This window comes from Scophthalmus maximus, chromosome 11 (genome assembly GCF_022379125.1).
Source record: "Scophthalmus maximus strain ysfricsl-2021 chromosome 11, ASM2237912v1, whole genome shotgun sequence".
NCBI classification, from domain to species: domain Eukaryota; kingdom Metazoa; phylum Chordata; class Actinopteri; order Pleuronectiformes; family Scophthalmidae; genus Scophthalmus; species Scophthalmus maximus.
Window position 1 is genome coordinate 6,612,213 of NC_061525.1, and position 18,272 is coordinate 6,630,484.

General features: G+C 49.3%; 1 protein-coding gene across 1 annotated transcript in view; it reads left to right on the plus strand.

Moving 5' to 3' along the window:
- Positions 1 to 2,041: 2,041 nt before the first annotated feature.
- Positions 2,042 to 18,272, plus strand: part of cdon (cell adhesion associated, oncogene regulated) — a 31,428-nt gene continuing 15,197 nt past the window's right edge. Inside the window, exons 1-6 of the mRNA XM_035623371.2 lie at positions 2,042 to 2,537; positions 15,478 to 15,616; positions 16,441 to 16,719; positions 17,223 to 17,369; positions 17,729 to 17,872; positions 17,962 to 18,252. Coding sequence (XP_035479264.2) covers positions 15,544 to 15,616; positions 16,441 to 16,719; positions 17,223 to 17,369; positions 17,729 to 17,872; positions 17,962 to 18,252 — 934 coding nt within the window. The 5' untranslated portion in view covers positions 2,042 to 2,537; positions 15,478 to 15,543. The remainder of the gene's footprint in view (positions 2,538 to 15,477; positions 15,617 to 16,440; positions 16,720 to 17,222; positions 17,370 to 17,728; positions 17,873 to 17,961; positions 18,253 to 18,272) is intronic.

An 18,272-nucleotide genomic window follows, 5' to 3' on the forward strand; every position in this document is an offset into this window, starting at 1 on the left:
GGCGACAATTTATGTTCAGCGGCAGAGAACGTTCAGACTGCACCTTAAGTAAATCGCCTATGGAAACATTATGGTCAATAATAAGACATTAAGACAAAAAAAGAGGCTTTTTGGGTTGCCAGGTTGTGAAAGGATACTTATTTTTCTCCTCTGCCATCAGACTTTGCAGTCATCCATGATAATCAATCCCCAATAAGGGCCTCTTCCACCACATTAATCCGTAGTTCAACAGTTTGTCCGTAACTGTTTGATCAAGATATGCATAAGTGATTGTCATACCAATTATGCCAATGTCAAAAGTAATAATAGTCATGAGAATAAGTCGGTCATCCTAAGAAGGAACTCAATTAACATTCACGGGTCCATTGATTTTGGCTGAACTCTCTCCGACTGTGCGTCGCAGGCGTTGTCTTTTTGAATTCATGAGTAATTCATTAATGATTTATAGGGTAACATAATACTACACTAAAGGTATTTATTGCATAACAAGGGGGCTCTATATATGCTGATTTAATAAATAGAAAATTACACTTCTCAATGACAGATAACTGGCTCTGTTAGAAACAAATCAAAGAAAAGCAGGACGGTGTGGTTAATGAAAACAGAGCTGAGGCATCCGTCCCTCATCAGCCTCGTCTCCACCGCCTCCTGCGTGTTGTTTTTGTCTCCTCCTCCTGTGTCAGAGGTTTGCTGGTTTGTTGGCTTTGGCCCGTCATGGCCTGAAGGGCCCTCACTGGGTCGACCCGGCCCCGGGAGGATTGGATCACACCTTCCATCCAAGTCAGCTGTCAGATGGTGAGCTGCACCTGCTGTCTGAAGCAGGGTGGGCCCGCCGCCGCCGCCGCCGCCCAGCCAAAGCTGGAGCACATAATTACTGCCTCAAAGATGATTATGCTGTTTACTCATGCCCATACGCACAACAGATGACTGTTTCTCGCTCACAGCCCCCCCCCCCCCGTCTCTCTGTGCAGGCATTTCACCTAGCGACCAGGAAACGGCTGCAGCCAACCAACATTCAGACTACATCCAACCAGCAGGTCCGATGCCAGAAATGACCCGTAGCTATTAGCTGTTTAAACACCCCCCTCCCACATAACTTTGATTCAATTCAATGGGCCCAGTGAGAGCTGGATTAAGGAACAGTGTATTCCACTGCAAAAAAAAGGGGAAAAAAGGGGGGGACCTGCTTTTATGGCTTTGAGGCAGTACTGGGATAGAGGCTGTTTGTGCAGTAGATGGAACTATCACGCTCCTAACCAGAAGGGTATTACTCAGTGAAGGTTAAGGCAGAGGCAATCTAAAGTGTGTGGCTTCCTTAGTACCTTTAGTCTGTTCTTGTTAATAATAAAAAAACTGCCTCCAACTGTTAGGATAAAGATACAAATGGAAGAAGTAACAGTGAAATGTAAACACTGCACTCATCCATGTAGTGGATGTAAACAAATGGTTCAAATTGTCATCTTTAGCGTAAAGTTCAATCTTTCAATCTGACGGAAGTGATCATGACACCAACCTTCTGTCCTCCTGTCAACAGAATTATTAGGATTAAAACATGGAATCGATCATGATGATCAACCTGCCTGCACGAGAAAACCATTGAATGGTGAAAAGTACAAACTACAATAAATCATATCTGTAACAGGTGAGAGAGAAAAAAAACAATACAACTTTTTGCATTGGTTTATTATTTCAAGTAATCTGTTTTCAATCTGTCTTAGTTATTGATACATCATATCGTGCCTTTATGCAGTCTTTCGTCGATCCACATGGACAACTAAAAAAAAAAAATCAAGCAAAGATCATTGTACGTTTTGAGTGATTCAATGTTCATTAAAGTGTGAACTATGCCAATTTAAATAGAGAGTATTGAATCGGAAGCACGGCGACGTGTGACCGTGGGTTAACATCCTGGTCACACAGGTAACTCCTCAGGTGCACAGAGGAGGAAGTCCTTGTCGACTTCTCTTCTTCCCCCTGGTTGGACTGTAAAACTTGTTAATGCCCAGTCTACATGCCCCCCCCCCCCGCCCCCCTCCCCTCCAGGAGCCGCGCTGGGCTGCGGGGCTGGGACATTCCTGGGTCGACGAGCAGCCTCGCCGCGGCCGTGATTTGCTGAGCAACTCGACACTGGCTTCAGAGATGCGTGTGTGTTGAGGAGGAGACGGAGCCGAGCGACTGGAGGGAAGCGAGCGAACAACGGGTCGGACACAGAGACGGAAGAGAACGTGTGTGTGCGCGCACCGAGCCGGGGAGTTACGCGTTCTTCGTCCAAACACACGGACTTCGCGGACGAACACCTCGGGTCGTCGCCGCACCTTGGCCCCCCGACAGCCCCGCGCCGCTCCGCGGCTCCGAGCGCTCCCTTCGCCCCGCTCCACCTCCACCTCCGCCGCCGGCTGCTCTCATGCTCCTCCCGGCGCCCCGCGCTCTCCGCCCGCGTCTAGTGGAGGGCCCCGTGCGGATCTGGCACCAGGAGAATGCGTCCCGCTCCTAGTTCTCCCGACGGCTGCGGCGGCGTTTGCCCTCCTGCGAGAGAGGTAAGGGCCCGGGGAGAGAGGGGGGACCGAGGGGGGCAGTCCCGGGCCGGCCGGTCGCCTCGCTGGCCCGGGAGAGGCGCAGGGGGAAGCTCCGGTGTGCGCGCCGGGCCGACCGGGCTAATAGTTGGCGTCAAAAGAGGTCAGAGTTCAGTAGTGTCGGTTTATCTGTTCCCCCCCCCTTCAAAAAACAATAAATAAATCACGGCGCTTTCTTCACTTTGTGTAGTGGAGAGCAGCGGCTCGGTGGGAACACGCGCCGACATGAATATGATATTTCTGTTTATCCGTGAATATATTATACATGTAATATTGACCATTATATAGACTTTGTCTGCCTCCAACTACTCCACATAGCTCACATCTGCTCTTTAAAAGTCAACGTTGGCCTCGTCACAGTGACACGACTTCCCCCCCTTATAATAAGCTTTATTATGGAACGTGTGGCCTGAATCGGATGTCGTGTTGCGGTTTGGAGTGTGTTGACTTCGGGGCTCACACTCGTCAGACGCGGACGCAATCGGTCAAAGATCCTCGGGCGTCGTGAGCTCCTCGAGATGAACAAAGTGCAAGAATATGCCCCAAATGTTTGTTGGGTAAACAGCCCCGGAGGCCCCGGACTTGGCCCCAGATGGAAACACATGGCCCGCGGGCTGCGTTCTGCTTTGAGAGATGAAAGAACTCTTCTTCTTCTTTCTTCTTCTAGGAATAGCAAATATGTCCTTTCATTGACAAGAGAGGCGTCTCGAGTCTTAAAGGGTGAACACGGACTGGAGGTATACACATGAAAACGTGACTCTGTTCTAAAGTTAAACTTTATTATTATTATTGTTATTATGGATCCAAATTCAGGAGCCAACTCTCTGCCACATTTACCACTGAGCAGAAACACTGTGGCTTAGACTAATATTTGAAGGGTTTCTCTCTCTCTCTCTCTCTTCTCCCTCCCCAAAGACAGAGAGCCTTTTATTGTTTCAGATGAATCCCCTGGGGGGGGGGGGGGGGGTCATAAATGTGGGTTTGGTTATGTTGATGTGAAGTTTTGGCAAGTGCACAAATCACTGGGCAAAGCAAAACACAAGTCACGGTACCTGTCTGCTCGAATGAAAGTGTCATGGTTTTTACTGACATGCTTTAAAAAATATATATATATTTTTAGATTTTGGGATAAAGTATTAGGGCAGTTACTAATGATAAAGGCAAAGGGGGGAGTCTTCAAAACACAGGAGGGAGAAGCTGATGTGTGAACGTTGTCTGATTGAGATCATCAAACAGCAGTGTGCTCACTTCTCATCTGATCTTATTTCACATTCTTCCTCAGAATCGATTTGAATTTGATTTGTCCCCCCCCCCCCCCAAAAAAATCACTGCAAACAGCCCAGGACGGCCTGGGCAGTTGTGTGCACGAGGAGCTCTTTCTGCACAGGTCTCGCTGTGTTGTGATCCGCTCCGCTGCATATCAGGAACTTTGAGGATGACACTTTAAAACATACACATGAATATATTTATTTTTATTTTTTTTAAGCTACAGACAAAATGTGATTTGGATAATAGATTTTTTTTTTTTTCATCTTCGGAGCAGAAATTAAAGAAAAAAGGATGACAGAGTAAAACGTGACTGTAACGATTTGACTGCAGAGACAGGTTTGTCGCGTCCCTCTGTCCGCTGGTCACCCCCATCCTCAGCGCCTCGCGGAGACTTGTGTTACATGGGGGCAAGTCGACCCTCAGAAAACCCAGCACTTAAAAGTTGTTGGAGAACAAAGTCCTGGATCCCTCTCGAATGCATGACATCCAGTCAGTGGGACACACATGGCTGCTCCCGGATAAAACACTTTCAAGTTCAAACAGTTGCTCGTGCATTGTTGCGTCCACGGGGGACAAGGAGACACTTCCGATGGCTTTCAGACCCTTTCGCCCCCCCCCCCCGATATTGGGTGAGCTTTTGACAAGCGGCAGAGAGAGATTTGCTCTTTGGGTTCGGGCCTGCACGGCGTTCACCTCCCTCAGGTTCTGATACTGAACCTATTGCTTGTTTTTTTTCTTTTCTTAGGTGTCATAGTGTTGTTCTTTTTGTGGCCATCTTCCCTCAGACCTGCCTCATTCTATCTTATTTCACTCCACCAGTTCCTTTAATAGCTTTCTCCCCCGCTCTAACCACAACGTGTCCCGTGGCTTGCGTTGCATTCCGGCCAGTCTGTGGAGGAAACTGGCCTCTCCGCCTCCGCGTCACTGCTTTCCTCGCTGTAAGTTTGCCCTTTGACACTGGCGCGAAGCAAGACAACGTTTATTTTGAATTGAACGATAATTAGAGATATGGTGTAGATTGCAGAAAGACGCTTTTTGCTGTCAGTCGTCTTGTGTTGCGTGCTGGATAACTATTTCAGGACGGCATCCTGCTGAATGGAAAAGGAAATAATTACAAGAAATCCAAGCTACATGGCCAGGGCAACGGTTATTTTCTCCATTAATCTATTAGTGTGGTCCATAAAATGTCATCCAATAGTGAAAAATGTTGAATGCGTTTCCCAAGCCAACAAGTTTTGTTTTGTCCACAAACCAAAGATATTCAGTTCATGGTCACAGAGGAGCAAAGCAACCAGAACACATTCACAATCAGAGAAGTTGAAATCAGAGAATTTTGTTTTTTTCATGAAAATTACTTTTCAAACCGATCAATCAGTCAACAAAATAGTTTGCGATTGATTTGATTACTAATCGAGTAAGTGTTGCAGCTCTGCGGAGTATTTTTTAGTAATAACTGACCCTGTTGTAATATGTATCCCCCACAGTATCTATATATTAGGAATGTGATTGAATCAGACAACAACAGAGCCTCAGAATAATTTCTTTAGTTTTCCCAGTGTGGTTTTTTTTGACTGCAGGGAAATTAATAAACCATTAGAGCCACGGCTTTTATCAGACGGACCTGAACAAAGCACAACTGCGCCATTAAGGGCGAGTTTGAATAATGTTCGAGCCATTAGGGTGCTCGCTAATGACCAACACATGTTGCTGTAGGAGAAGAACTATGTTAAGTGGGCAATTTGAATGTAAGCATGTGTAATGGTACCAGCCCCTGCACTCTCATAATGGCCCTCTTGATTTTTATTTTGTAGTGCAGCTTTATAATCACGCGACCACGTTTGCTCCGGCAGTGACGAATGCTCGTCGAATGAAGGTGAAACCAGGAAGCGCGGTTGAATACGACAAGTCGATTAACTGATTGACAATCGGCTGACTTCAAAGGGCGATAAGTGATTCCAGGTTTGTCATCTTTCAAGCAGACATGTCAAGCAATCGTCGCTTTCGGCTTCTCAGACGGGACTCTTTACTCCGTTTAATATCATTAGTAATTAAAAATCTCTGTGAAGTTCTGGAGAAAAAAACGATGAATCACTTTATTAAGATAAATATGATTGTGAAATGGAAGTGTTCACATTCAGCTTTACTTATGGAGACGGGCAGAGATGGATGAGTGGACGGATATCTGTCTCCGAGGTGAGTGCGGTGGGAGAGAGGGTGTGTCCAAATGGATGACTAAAGTATATTTTGGGCACCTCCCACATTCTCCTGCCTTCTGGGCCGTGTACAGATCTGAGGCCGGGGAGCAAACCTCAGGCCTGGCCCTAAAGCGAACGCACGTGAAGTCGAACCCTAAATCACAGTGCGGCATTGGTTGTTTATTTGGTTTTGCGCCGCGGTCTGTCATATTATCGCTGCGAAAGATCAACCTTTGGTCGAGATGTGCTGAGGGTCATAAAAACGGGCGGGAGGGGAAATCTGAATTTCGAGCAGCCACCTTATTTTTTCATCATCCCTAACAATATTTTGACCACTGGAATTAGGTCTTACTCGTTTTCTAAATCTTTCCCTGATGGCTAATCCAGTTCAGCTCCTCAGTATAACAAAGTAGAATTTAGTGTAGCGTTGCGTGGTTGATGTTTGACCCTCCGAGCAACTGTTCCCAAACCAAAACCTGGCTTGTTTTGAACTGTCGACACATAGTCATCCTTTTACTCTCATTGCTCGGGGATTGAGTCATACTGCGGCCCCCCCATTTTCTAACGCTGGCCTTTACTCTGTGAGCTTCAGCTCTCATTCGTCAAGGACAGGCGCAGAGCTCAGACCCCATTAGATGGACAGAGGGGAGTTGTGGGCAGCTTGCCAAGCAGCCCCTATGTTCAAGGAGCTGGGGGGGGGGGGTGCTGATTGACAACACCCAGCAGCCATGAGCGAGGGGTTGATGGGAAAGATGGGCAGGTCAGAGAAAGAGTTTGAGTTCTTGTGACTGCTGGGTTGGTGAGAGCACCCTGCAGCTGCAGTGCTCACACACACACACACACACACACACACACACACACACACACACACACACACACACACACAAAAAAGATTTGCTTTCCACTGTCGGTCTCCCTCTCCCTCCCCTAAATTTATTCCGAGGACAAGCTGTGAGTGGAGCTGTGTTGGAGCAGCCATGAAGGCTAATGCAGTAGCTGAAGGTGTCACCCGTGTTTACGCCGAGCTGTCATTAGTAGCACTTCTTATCTGCTCCCTCCGGCTTCACACCGTCATTACTTTAACCACACAACGCACATGTCTCTCGGTGGGACCCCCCCCCCCCCCCCCACACACACACACACACACTTCTCCCATGTCCCCCCGCGACTCTGACAGATTATCCAAACAGCCCGGCGCTGCACTACGCAAGCATGTTACTCCAGGAGGTCACAGATAGGCTGCGTGCTTCCTCTAGTACAGCGCGTCCGAAATGTCAAAGGTGGGCCGACTGTAGCCCGATGTATACACCCGCTTTCAACAGATGGCCGTGTTGAGTTTCTGAACATTCGGAGCCCTGAAGGACCTGAAACTGGATAATGACTTTCGAGAGATTCGAGAAATGAAATGAGAAACATCGGGGCGTAATTGTTAAGACAAACAAACAGTTTTTTTGGAGCAGCAGAAACAGATGTTGCAGGCAGCCACTGAAATGCAGCGGGACGAAGCCGTGCGGGGCTGGAGACGGGCGTGGGGGGGGGGGGGGGGGGGGGGGGCGAGGTGGTCTGCTTCTTCTCGGAAGATGTTTTGTTTTGCGTTAATGTAACTGAAATGCAGGCTTCGAACTAAATGTATATGTCTGTGTTCTCAATATGATAAGGGAATGTAAACCAATACCTCAAGCTCGGCGCTGCGTGAGAAAAAAAAATCACCGTCCATGGCGGCCAGAGATATTGAAAATATCTCAACAGCAGATGGTCAAGAGCTGGTCTGTGTGACACCGCAAGGACACACGTCGATCGAAACCGTGGTTTTTTTACTGTAGGAAAAAGTTATGTTCTCTTGGCTCAGATCAAATCTGATACACAGCTGCTGGGCTTGATGTAAAGACCAAAAGGCAACAGGTCCTGAGCTGCCGCGAAGCACAGTCTTCTCCTTTTTTTCTTCTTTTTTTCTGCCACAGGGTTTGATGTTTGTTACTTTCTGTGGATGCCTTTTTATTATATGCTCATTATGCAGGACACCACATGCATGAGAGAGAACAAAGGGCCCTCCCGGGGGGGTTCGACGTGGCAGCACTCGCCTCCCCTTCAAAAAACAACTATTCATTTTTTCTCATAATTTCCCAGCAAATGCTCGATGAGACCCCTCGGCTGGCGGAGTTCTCTGAACGATTCCTCAGCCCCGGGGAGGATTTTCGATGAGTGAACTTCTGAACCGGACCCTTGCTTGACAGCTCTAGTATTTCAGAACATGTGAGGGGAATTTTTTTTTTGCATCCTCAGCGTCTTCCTGTTTGCAAGATCCATTACTTTTCCCCTTCCTGCATCCGACCCGACCGACTCTGACAGACTCGGTCCGCCGCTTCGGCGCAGGCCCCAAAGAGTGAGCAGACTTTTCTTCTCGAAACTTAGTGCGACCGCAACTTTCTATTTCAGATGTTGAGCCAATAAGTCACATCAGACATGTTCCTTTTTTTGCAAACTAGAATGTGTGCGCTGTAGAAAAGCCAGCGCAAGGATCAGCGAGACTATATTAAGGCAAAACTAGTGGCTGGCACTCCCCTCTGGCTGACAAACAGGCTACTTGTTTGAAGGGCTGTTTTTCTCCCAGATCAGAGTGCGAGGCAGTGTGGGTACTGCTGCTGCTGCTGCTGCTGCTGCTGCTGCCGCCTGCCTGCCTCCAGGCTTGTGGTCATGGGTGCCATTTTGGGCCTTCCCTCATCCAAGATGTGGCCCCTGAGGGAGCGACGGAACCCCTTATTTGCGAAAGATATTCACAGTGAGCGGAGGAATTTTAAGTCCGAGGGATAAAAACACATGGCGGGTTCCGGCCTTCTGCATTGTTCTGCGAATCCCAAGAGATGGAGCAGGCGCACAACTCGCCGCGGTGTGCGCTTCTGCCCGGTGATGGATAGGAAACGCATTTCTGGTTCGCCTGACTTGAGTCGAGTGGCGATAAATCGGCGTCTCCCACGGTCGTGAAGACACACGGACCTATATAGAGAATGCACCGCGCGGGCATGCGCCACGGTTTTCCTGTGTTATTGCTCTGTTTTGCTGTTGTCATGAGGTTGTGTTTCTCCTGGCAACGCCGGGACACTGCGTCATGTTCACCGAAAGCTCTTTTCTCATCTCCAGCGCTGCAGCACTGAGCGGCCTGGACCCTGAACATGTTTTTACGATTTGATCAGAAGTGGAAACTCGGATGGTGTGTGTGTGTGTGTGTGTGTGTGTGTGTGTGTGTGTGTGTGTGTGTGTGTGTGTGTGTGTGTGTGTGTGTGTGTGTGTGTGTGTGTGTGTGTGTGTGTGTGTGTGTGTGTGTGTGTGTGTGTGTGTGTGTGTGTGTGTGTGTGTGTCACCGCCGAGTTTGTTTTGCGATCACTCAATTGCCTCACAACAAGCGCGGAGTGTTACACGGCGAGACGGATAAACATTTAGACAAACTAAATAAAGCGTTTGCGCACTCTGTTTGGGACGACTCCGTATTTATCTTCGGGTCCTCACACTTGTACATACAAGGGAGCTGCTTTGCTTGTTTGGGTTTTTGCAAGAGATTTGTGGAGTTGCCGAAGACTAATTATACTTTAACCTTTTTTTAAATGTGTTTGTTTTTGTTCGGCCGGCCTCGCTGTGGAGCTCAGGCTCTGTCCCGTACAGATCAGATCGTATCAGATCCCTGCGTGCCCATGGTTCACAGCCTGCACAACAGACAGTGTCTCGGCTCCCCCAGAGAAGGTGGACATTTGGCAAATCTCAGCGATTTCTTCCCTCCCCTGCATCAACAGGTTTTTTTCGCTCGTCTCTCTAATCAGGGCTGATATTGAGGAATGTGGATCTGTGGCCTCCTCTGCCTCGGTGCCACGGCTGCACAATCCCAGCTCCCCTCTCGCCTGGCGTGATGAATCAGACTCTTGGCACATGTTGGAGATCAGTGTTATAACATACCCCGGAGGCGAGAAGGCCCTCTTGTGCATTCCTCCTCTCCATCAGAATTACCTTTTCGTCTGAACAGACGTTCCCCTGTGGGCTCAAAGGCCTGTGAAATCAGCCGGAAGGGCCTACAGAGCTTTTGACAATGGGGAAGGGTTGTTAGTTACATGCGCTTTGCAAAAGGTCCCGAGGTGGACTTGTATGGTGGCGATACCCGGGGATCTGTTTCCAGTGTCCGAGGCCGCTATTGAGTTTCGCCCCCATGGTTAATGCCGCTGTTCAGGACCTTGGGAAAGAGCCGCGCCTCCCCACCCTCCCGTCCCTCCTCCCCACCAATTCCCAGGGAAAACAAGAAATTGCAGAACAATCTCCAATTAAGACGGGTCTTACATACTGTACCATTCAGTCCCCACTCTCTCTCTCCCACCGTCTCAGTCTTTCTCCCCCCCCCCCCCCCCCCCCCCCCCGTTTGTGTCCACGGCCAACAGGCCTCGGGGCGGAATTAGCGCTGTCTCCCAGGTCCCGGCCCTGGCACTTTGGGAGGGTCGGGCTTTGGTGAGCGGAGGCGTTGGGGGGAGGAACGGAGGGGAAGGGTATGTGTGTCCTTGGTAAACAGGGCTTTGTGGGATGTGACTGTCTGATCCCCGGGGGCCTCTCCTTTCATTCCTGCTCTCATCTGATCCCACACCACGGTGGTGTCGTCAGGGCTGCGGCGTCGGCCGAGTTCTGGGACCCGCTTGGCCCCGCCGTCACCCCGTGCCTCCCGGACTGCTAATGCCCCGTCCTCCTGCAGGCGCACAGAGAGACGGCAGTGTCTGAAAAAAGCAGACTGTCCCCGAAGATCTGTCTCATTTGTCTGCCGCAGAACCCACTTAGTTCAAATGATTTATTGAGGAGACTCGACTTAACTTTCTGCAGGATGTCAGGTTCAGACAAGGGCATGGAATAAACCCCTCAGATGTAATTTTTTCTCCCCGCTTCTCAAGGGAAAACAAAAAGGAAGCTCGCTACCGTCGTAATTCCCTCAGTTGATTCCAAACCATGTCTCTCTTTCTTTTTCTCTCCCTTTCTTTAGCTCGCTTCCCTTCTGTAAGTCGGTCCCACTTTTAATGAAGGTCTCAGTCTCTAATCAGACAGAGTAAGGCCACACCACTCCGCTTCCTCTGCGGGCCCCGTGCTGCCCTCAGCGTATAATGGTCTATATGGAGTCTTGTCTCTTTGGACGCTCTTCCCAAATTTCGCAGGCGAGCTAAACGTAGTTCGGGCGAATCATGGAGTCAGTTCTGGCAGCCGCGCCGATGCGAAAGGCAGCCATTATCTGTACGTCTCTATCTGTGAGCCACATGAAGAGGGAGGAGAAATGAGTCTGAGCTTTTTTCACCCAACAGTGAATCTTTCACCTCTTCACACCCCCACCTCCTTTCACTCCTCTTTCCTTTCTAGTTTCCCTTGTATGTTTTTTTTCCCCCCATTGCCTCTCATCTTCTTGTTCTGAATTTATCTCCCATCTCTCTCTCTGTGTGTGTGTGTGTGTGTGTGTGTGTGTGTGTGTGTGTGTGTGTGTGTGTGTGTGTGTGTGTGTGTGTGTGTGTGTGTGTGTGTGTGTGTGTGTGTGTGTGTGTGTGTGTGTGTGTGTGTGTGTGTGTGTGTGTGTGTGTGTGTGTGTGTGTGTTTCTCTGTCTGTCCGTCTGTCTGTCTCTCTCTGTGGAACTGAGGAATGTGTGTGCTGCAGATCCTCTGTCAGTGAGATGTGGGGCGAGTGCAGACAGGTTTGGGGTATAGCATGTGAATCAGCTTCAGCACACATGTCAGATTAGACCATCATACCAGAAAAGACTTGCTCTTTCTCTTCCACCTGACCCCACTGCTCCCTCGCCATTAAAGTCTTGATCTCCGACTCTGAGCCTAATGGCCACTTGTTACAATTCTCTCTCTCTCTATTCTGGAGATAAACCTTTCCGATTTATTGGATTTGCACCGCTCAGGTACATCGATCGCCGTGGCGGTTCCGGAGTTCGGGCCCCGGTTGTCCAATCGGAGTCGGAGCTGCTGTTTTACCGCTGGCTGTCGTTCAGCTGTGCGGCGGTGTGAAGCGGAGAGGCCGGGCCCCTTCCTCAGCCAGCAGCACCAGTTGTGACCTGTTCTTCCTCTGCCCTCCAGGTCTTTGATGCTCCGCCGTGTTGCCTTTGTCCCTGTTTACCCAATATGACAGGGATATGGGCCAGCCCCACATGGGGGCAGATGGGGCTTTAAGTAGTTCCTGCCGAGAAGAGGCCTAAAAAGAAGTGCAGGTGCTAACCCCCACCCCACCCCCCGAACTCGAACTCCCTTCCCTTCCCTGAGGGCAGCCTGTCAGTGTGTTTATTTTTTCCGGTGTCATCACCAGGGATCGGTCTTGTCCTACAAGGGGATGGATGGTGCTGTTGCCATGTCTTGAGTTTTGTATTACTCCCAAGATAGATAAATAAAGGTTCAGCGTCTTCACAGTACGGTATGTCTTCAGAATGGATTCGCCTGGAAGGGAGCGTGACAGATAAAATAATAATAATAATAGTCATTTTAAAGCCAGAGAGAGGGACACAAGGCGCTAGGTAGACTGCTGTTTTTTCCTCGCTTTCACACACTTAAGCCAGGTGTCAGTCAAACATTTCCCAAACATACATGGGTCGACCCCCACCCCCCAGAAAACGGGGAACTTTTCCACTTGAACTCACTGACACTACACTAACCTCATTTATTTTCATGAACTGTCTCCCTGTGTCTGTGTATCCGTTTTCAACAACTCTGTGTGGAACGCAGGACGTCTCTTCAATTTATAGCCGGTTGACCCAGCTTTCAGAATGGACATGCGTCTCCGACGTAAGTGCAAAAACAGAGAGAAACACAAGATCGGAGTTGGGATCGGCAGAGGAAATTTGGAACGCAGGGTTTTCTTCCTGTAAGCTGTATAGTCTGGTGTTTTGATGGGAGCAGAGGAGCGAGGGAGTGGGCTGGCCGGAGATCCACACTGGACCAGAGAGGAGACGGCTCTCAGCTCGGCTGATCAGACTTCATTTGACAGGGACTTTCCCTTTGTCAAAGGGCCACCCCAGCCTTTTGTGTGGGGCGTCTGCTCGGGAGGAAGCAGGACTTGCCTTTTCCACGCAGCCAGCGCTGCCAGCATCGGGACGGCTCTCTGCGATGAGGGATACAAGATACAAGATATCCTCACAGTGTCTGTCTCCACCGAGGCGGCTTCATGGCGGCGGATGTCAGAGGAAAGCCAAACAGATAAGAGGCAGGAATGATGCCCCTGTGTTTCCTCGTTGCGCCAGATCGATGGAGCAGATAGGCAGCTTTGTGTGTGAGTGTGTGTGTTTACACGAGGGCACCGCGAGGAAGCCGTGGTGCCCAACTGCTACCCCCGCTGGGAGGAAGTGAACGGTTGAAATAAAAGGGGCCGAGAAAGGTAGATAAAAAGAGAGAGAGTTACAGAATCGGCTCTGGGTTCTCATGGTACCGTGGACCAATGTGCCTGCGCTTGGTTGCAGATTTTTATAGCACTGTTGTTAATTATTGTAATTATATATCATTATTCCGGCAGAGGGAGAAAGATAGTTTCCACTGATGACATGGGGCCAGTGCGCAAGGCCTGTTGCAACTCGTGGGATGCAGAAACGCTCGCCTGAAAGATGTGGGTTTGATCTGCCCGAATGAGAATGCACACACTAAAAACTGGAGCCCGAAATACAGAGCGTACAGCACATCCATAATGTGGTATGTCCAGTCCCGAGATCAGAATTACAGATTGTTTTTGTTTTTTTTTGTAATTCAGTCAGACTCGAAACTTCAATTTGAACTTTTGAGAAAGAGCTGTGATTGTTTTTGCCAGTTTTTCTTGAAGGAGTGTGTGTGTGTGTGTGTGTGTGTGTGTGTGTGTGTGTGTGTGTGTGTGTGTGTGTGTGTGTGTGTGTGTGTGTGTGTGTGTGTGTGTGTGTGTGTGTGTGTGTGTGTGTGTGTGTGTGTGTGTGTGTGTGTGTGTGTGTGTGTGTGTGTGTGTGTGTGTGTGTGTGTGTGTGTGTGTGTGTGTGTGTGAGTGAAACAGAGAGGTTGAGGTGACCTCTGGGGGCTGGTCCAGGGCCACCAGACACCCGCTGGTTCACCCTCTCTCTCTGCTCCACCCTGACCTTTGACCTGGCGGGTGAGAAGGGGGCGTGAGCCAGGAGCTGAGAGAGTTTATTATTTCCTGCCTCTTCTCTCCTCCTCCTCTCATGTTGCCCTCTGAGAGACCGAGCGAGCCAGATGAAGAGAAGCGAGAACGGGCACGTGAATGGAGCATCTGTGTCTCGTTGGTCAGATCAGAGAGGAGCGGATGTCTGCAGAGCATCACTCACGACCAGTGGCGAAATTTTTGACAATCGATCATGTAGGTCATTTATCAGACAAAATGATTTGGGCTTTTTTTTTTTGAAAATTTAGATGGTCCAGATTTTCTGCTTTTCTCTGTTTCACATAGCTGCGAATTGAATATCTGGAGCGTTCAGAGCGTTCAAAGTGTTTTGGAGAGGTCCCTTTGGAAGAGTGTTCTGGCCAAAAAAGTAATCAATAAATCAATCAATAGTGAATATATTCAGTTGCCCACTCAGACCGACTCCTTGTATCTATACGCCGACCCTGAGAGGAGGCTAAACAAATTGACCTGTTTGATTGTTGGGCAGATGAAACAATGTTTAAGTTGGAGGGTTCGAAAACCTGTTCTGCATCACTGATCCCACGCAGACATCATCCTTTTAATTCGACCCACCCCTCAGCCCCGGTCGGCCTCTCCGCTAACGTCTGCGAACCACCAAAAAACGCCAGTGTGAATATCACAGCTGGACGGCCATTGTCCCCCTGGCCTCAGGCCCGAACCCTGGTTACCAACCAGCAACCTGGGATCAAAGCCACCCCGGATTACTCTTAGAAAGAGGAGGAGGAGGTGCCGCAGTCGGAGGGGGTCGGGGTTGAAAAGGATAGAGGAATGCTCCTAATTACGTGCCCTCCACTCCTTTTCTGTCTCTCACTTTGGCTCTTCTCTCGTCTCCTTGTGTGCGCGCCCTCGGCCTGCACTTCAGGCTACAGTGAACCTATGGGGGAGCAGCACAGTGTGACAAGAGAGTGATATTAAGAGTGAGGCGACAGTCTCTCCACAGCCACTCCATTAGCGCGAGATCTCAGCCTCCCTGCAGGGGAGAGGAGCGGGGGGGGGGGGGGCAGAGAGGCCTCCATGGAGACTGAAGTGGGTGAGGAGAAGGGTCAGAGGAGAGGGAGGGGAGATCAAGGAGAGTGTGAAGAGGATGCGTTGTGAAGATTAGAAGGATTGTCGAAAAGAAATTCATTTGGAACCTACTGGATTTGTTTCTCTCTAAAATTTCCCCTCAGCTTGTTTTGCAGTTTATTTCGGTCGCACCTGTTCCTTTGCACACGCTGTTATTAATCCCATGCTGAGCGCTGGTTTAATGTAGTGTTTTCATCTCTTCTGTGTGTCGCAGGTTTGCTGGACAGACGGAGGTGCACGTGCTGGAAGACACGGCTGCTGACAGGGGTCAAAGGGCACCATGGACAGTGGCCTGAGGGTCCTCCTGTCCACTGTGCTGTGTCTCAGCCAGTCTCTGCTCATCAGCTGCTCATGTAAGTTGTTTTCTAACACCGAGTTCAAAAGAGATGGGAGACAAAGGACTCTGTCTTAAGGTGGACAACACGTCTCCACTTTCTCCCGTTGTACAAAAATAAAAAAAGACAACATGTCCTGGATCGCAGGGTTTTAATAGCGAATTAGGAGTCGTGGTGATCACTGTATCAAAGTCCCATCAGTACACCCACCCGACCAATCACCAGTCAATCTCAGCTGTCAATCATGCCGCCTCACGCCATTTTTATAGCATCAAATAACTGGTTAAAATCATCTCAAAATGAATGTTTGAACAAACATTAGTTTTGATAGGAACATCTTAAAAAGACAGAAAGAACACTTGTATCGTGAGTGTATTGCTTTTTGTTTGGCACGTGCCACCTGCCAACATGGAGGGGGAGGGGCTTATGGCCTACACTGCAGCCAGCCAAGGGGGCAATAAATATGTATGGCTTCACTTTTGTGGCGCTGTTGTGTTGTCCATCTTGAGATACCATCGTCTCATGGGAGTGATGCATTTCCTTTTTGTGAAAACGGGCTGGCCACATACAGAACTCCAAATTAAGTCTAACGTTTCTCCTGCAATTGCAAATTTAAAAGAATAATGTGTGACTTTTTAATGCTACGTTCAAAACATCTGGGGTTTTGGTTTTAATTTGTTTGGCAAAAATGACAAATTATAATATCTCTCAGAATGACATATTTTAGCTATAGTTACATTTGTTGTTTTGTTGTCCTGGACGATTTGTTATGTAACTAACTAACCATCTATGATAATATTACCGATTGACCATTCTCAACCTGTTTTCTTTCTCCTCACCAGCTCAATATCCCTCTTTTAGCTCCGAGCCGGCCTCCTTGGTTCAGAGTCGGGGCTCTGTCGCTCGCCTGCGCTGCTCAGCGGATCCTCCGTCGGCGACGGTGTCCTGGCGCTTCAGAGGCCTTCCCCTGGACCAGGACACGCTGCCTGGCGTGGAGCTCAACGGCGGCTCGCTCACCATCTCCTCCCTTAAGCCGGGCCATGTTGGCCTCTATCAGTGCGTGGCGCGCTTCGACCACGGGCCGGCCGTCGCCAGCCGCCTCGCGCGCGTGGACATAGCAGGTACGGATGCAGGGAATGACCCCTTCTGTGCACACTTCGTCCCACTTCAAAGCAGGGCGGTAAAGAAAGAGAGGAAGTCGCCTTGAGAAGAGGAAGGCCATTTCGCAAGTGTTGAACGCTTAGAAAGAATGCCTTTCTTCGGCCGCCTGCTGCGGAGTGGCGGAGGGGAAGGAAGCAGTCACGAGTTCTTACTCGGGCACCCATCCAGATGCCTCTTGACCGGCATCCTTAATGAGCCTCGGGGTTTCCTGTGTGGCGTGTTATGTTCCTGCTGGGATGCCGCTTGCTGTTGGACACAACACTAAGTGGTTGACCCTGATCTACAACTGTATCGAGCTAAACAGAATCACTCACTGCAACAATAAACAAACCCAGTGGTCCAACACAAACAAGCTCAACTCAAGTAGCGCTGTTGGCCCCCGTCCTTGACTGCGCTGCTACGCAGCACATGTTGAATGTCTCCCGCCTCACTGAAGAGATCATCTTCTTCCCTGTCCACGCAGAAATGTCAGAGTACGAAGACGGCCGACGGCGGTCGCTATCAGTGCAGGAGGGCAGCGCAGTTCTTATAGAGTGTCCCCTACCGCACAGCGTCCCTCCAGCGCTGCCCAGACTAAGAGTACGAGGGGAGTGGATGGAAGAGTCAACAGGTGTGTATGAAAACCGTGAACCAATCTCTTTGTATTTTTATTGAGCTTTACTGTTTCCACTTCTCAGAACTCTTGTCATTATATCAGATACTGTTGCACATCCTTGAGCAGAACTACATTTTCTTAAAGGATTTTCGACATTTGTTTTTTAATAATTCTATGCATAAAGAATTTCTTTCCTTTTTTTTTTTAAATTTCTGGAAAGTTCACAACTTCGCCATATTTATTATTGTCGAATTAAATCAAACGCACAACAACCCGATAATCCCCCTGTCGTTCCCCTGCTCATGGTGTAAAGTTCACAATATCTCTATACTGTGCAAGCCGTTATTGAAACTGCTTTATTTTTCTCTCTTCAGGTGACTATTTAGTGCTTCCGTCTGGAAACCTTCAGATCGTCTCCGCTTCCGTCCAGCACCAGGGCATGTATAAATGTGGCGCGCTCAACCCTGTCACCGGGGAAACCGTCGTGCAGCCTCATGGTACCAAGCTATCAGTGAAACGTAAGTCCGATGGCATTTCATACAGATCCAGAAGTTTTCAGCCGCATTTTCCGTTACCGTCCACTGACATGCTTCATTTGTGTGTTTAGATTCTGACGCCCCCTCCTCGGTGCGGATAGTTTACCCCACTGCCTCCGTGACCGTTGAGGTGCTGCTGTCGCAGCCACTCACGCTCGAGTGTGTTGTGTCTGGCAGTCCTGCACCGGCAGCCAAATGGTTTCAAAACGGTAAAGAGGTCACACCGGGGCCTCTTCACCGACAGCGGCACAACAACCTGGCCTTTGTGGCGGTGACGAGGAGCGACGAAGGAAGTTACAACTGCGCTACTGAGACCGAGCAGGGGACCGTGATCAGCCCCAACTACACTCTGAATGTTCTTGGTAAGACGAAAACAAGGAAG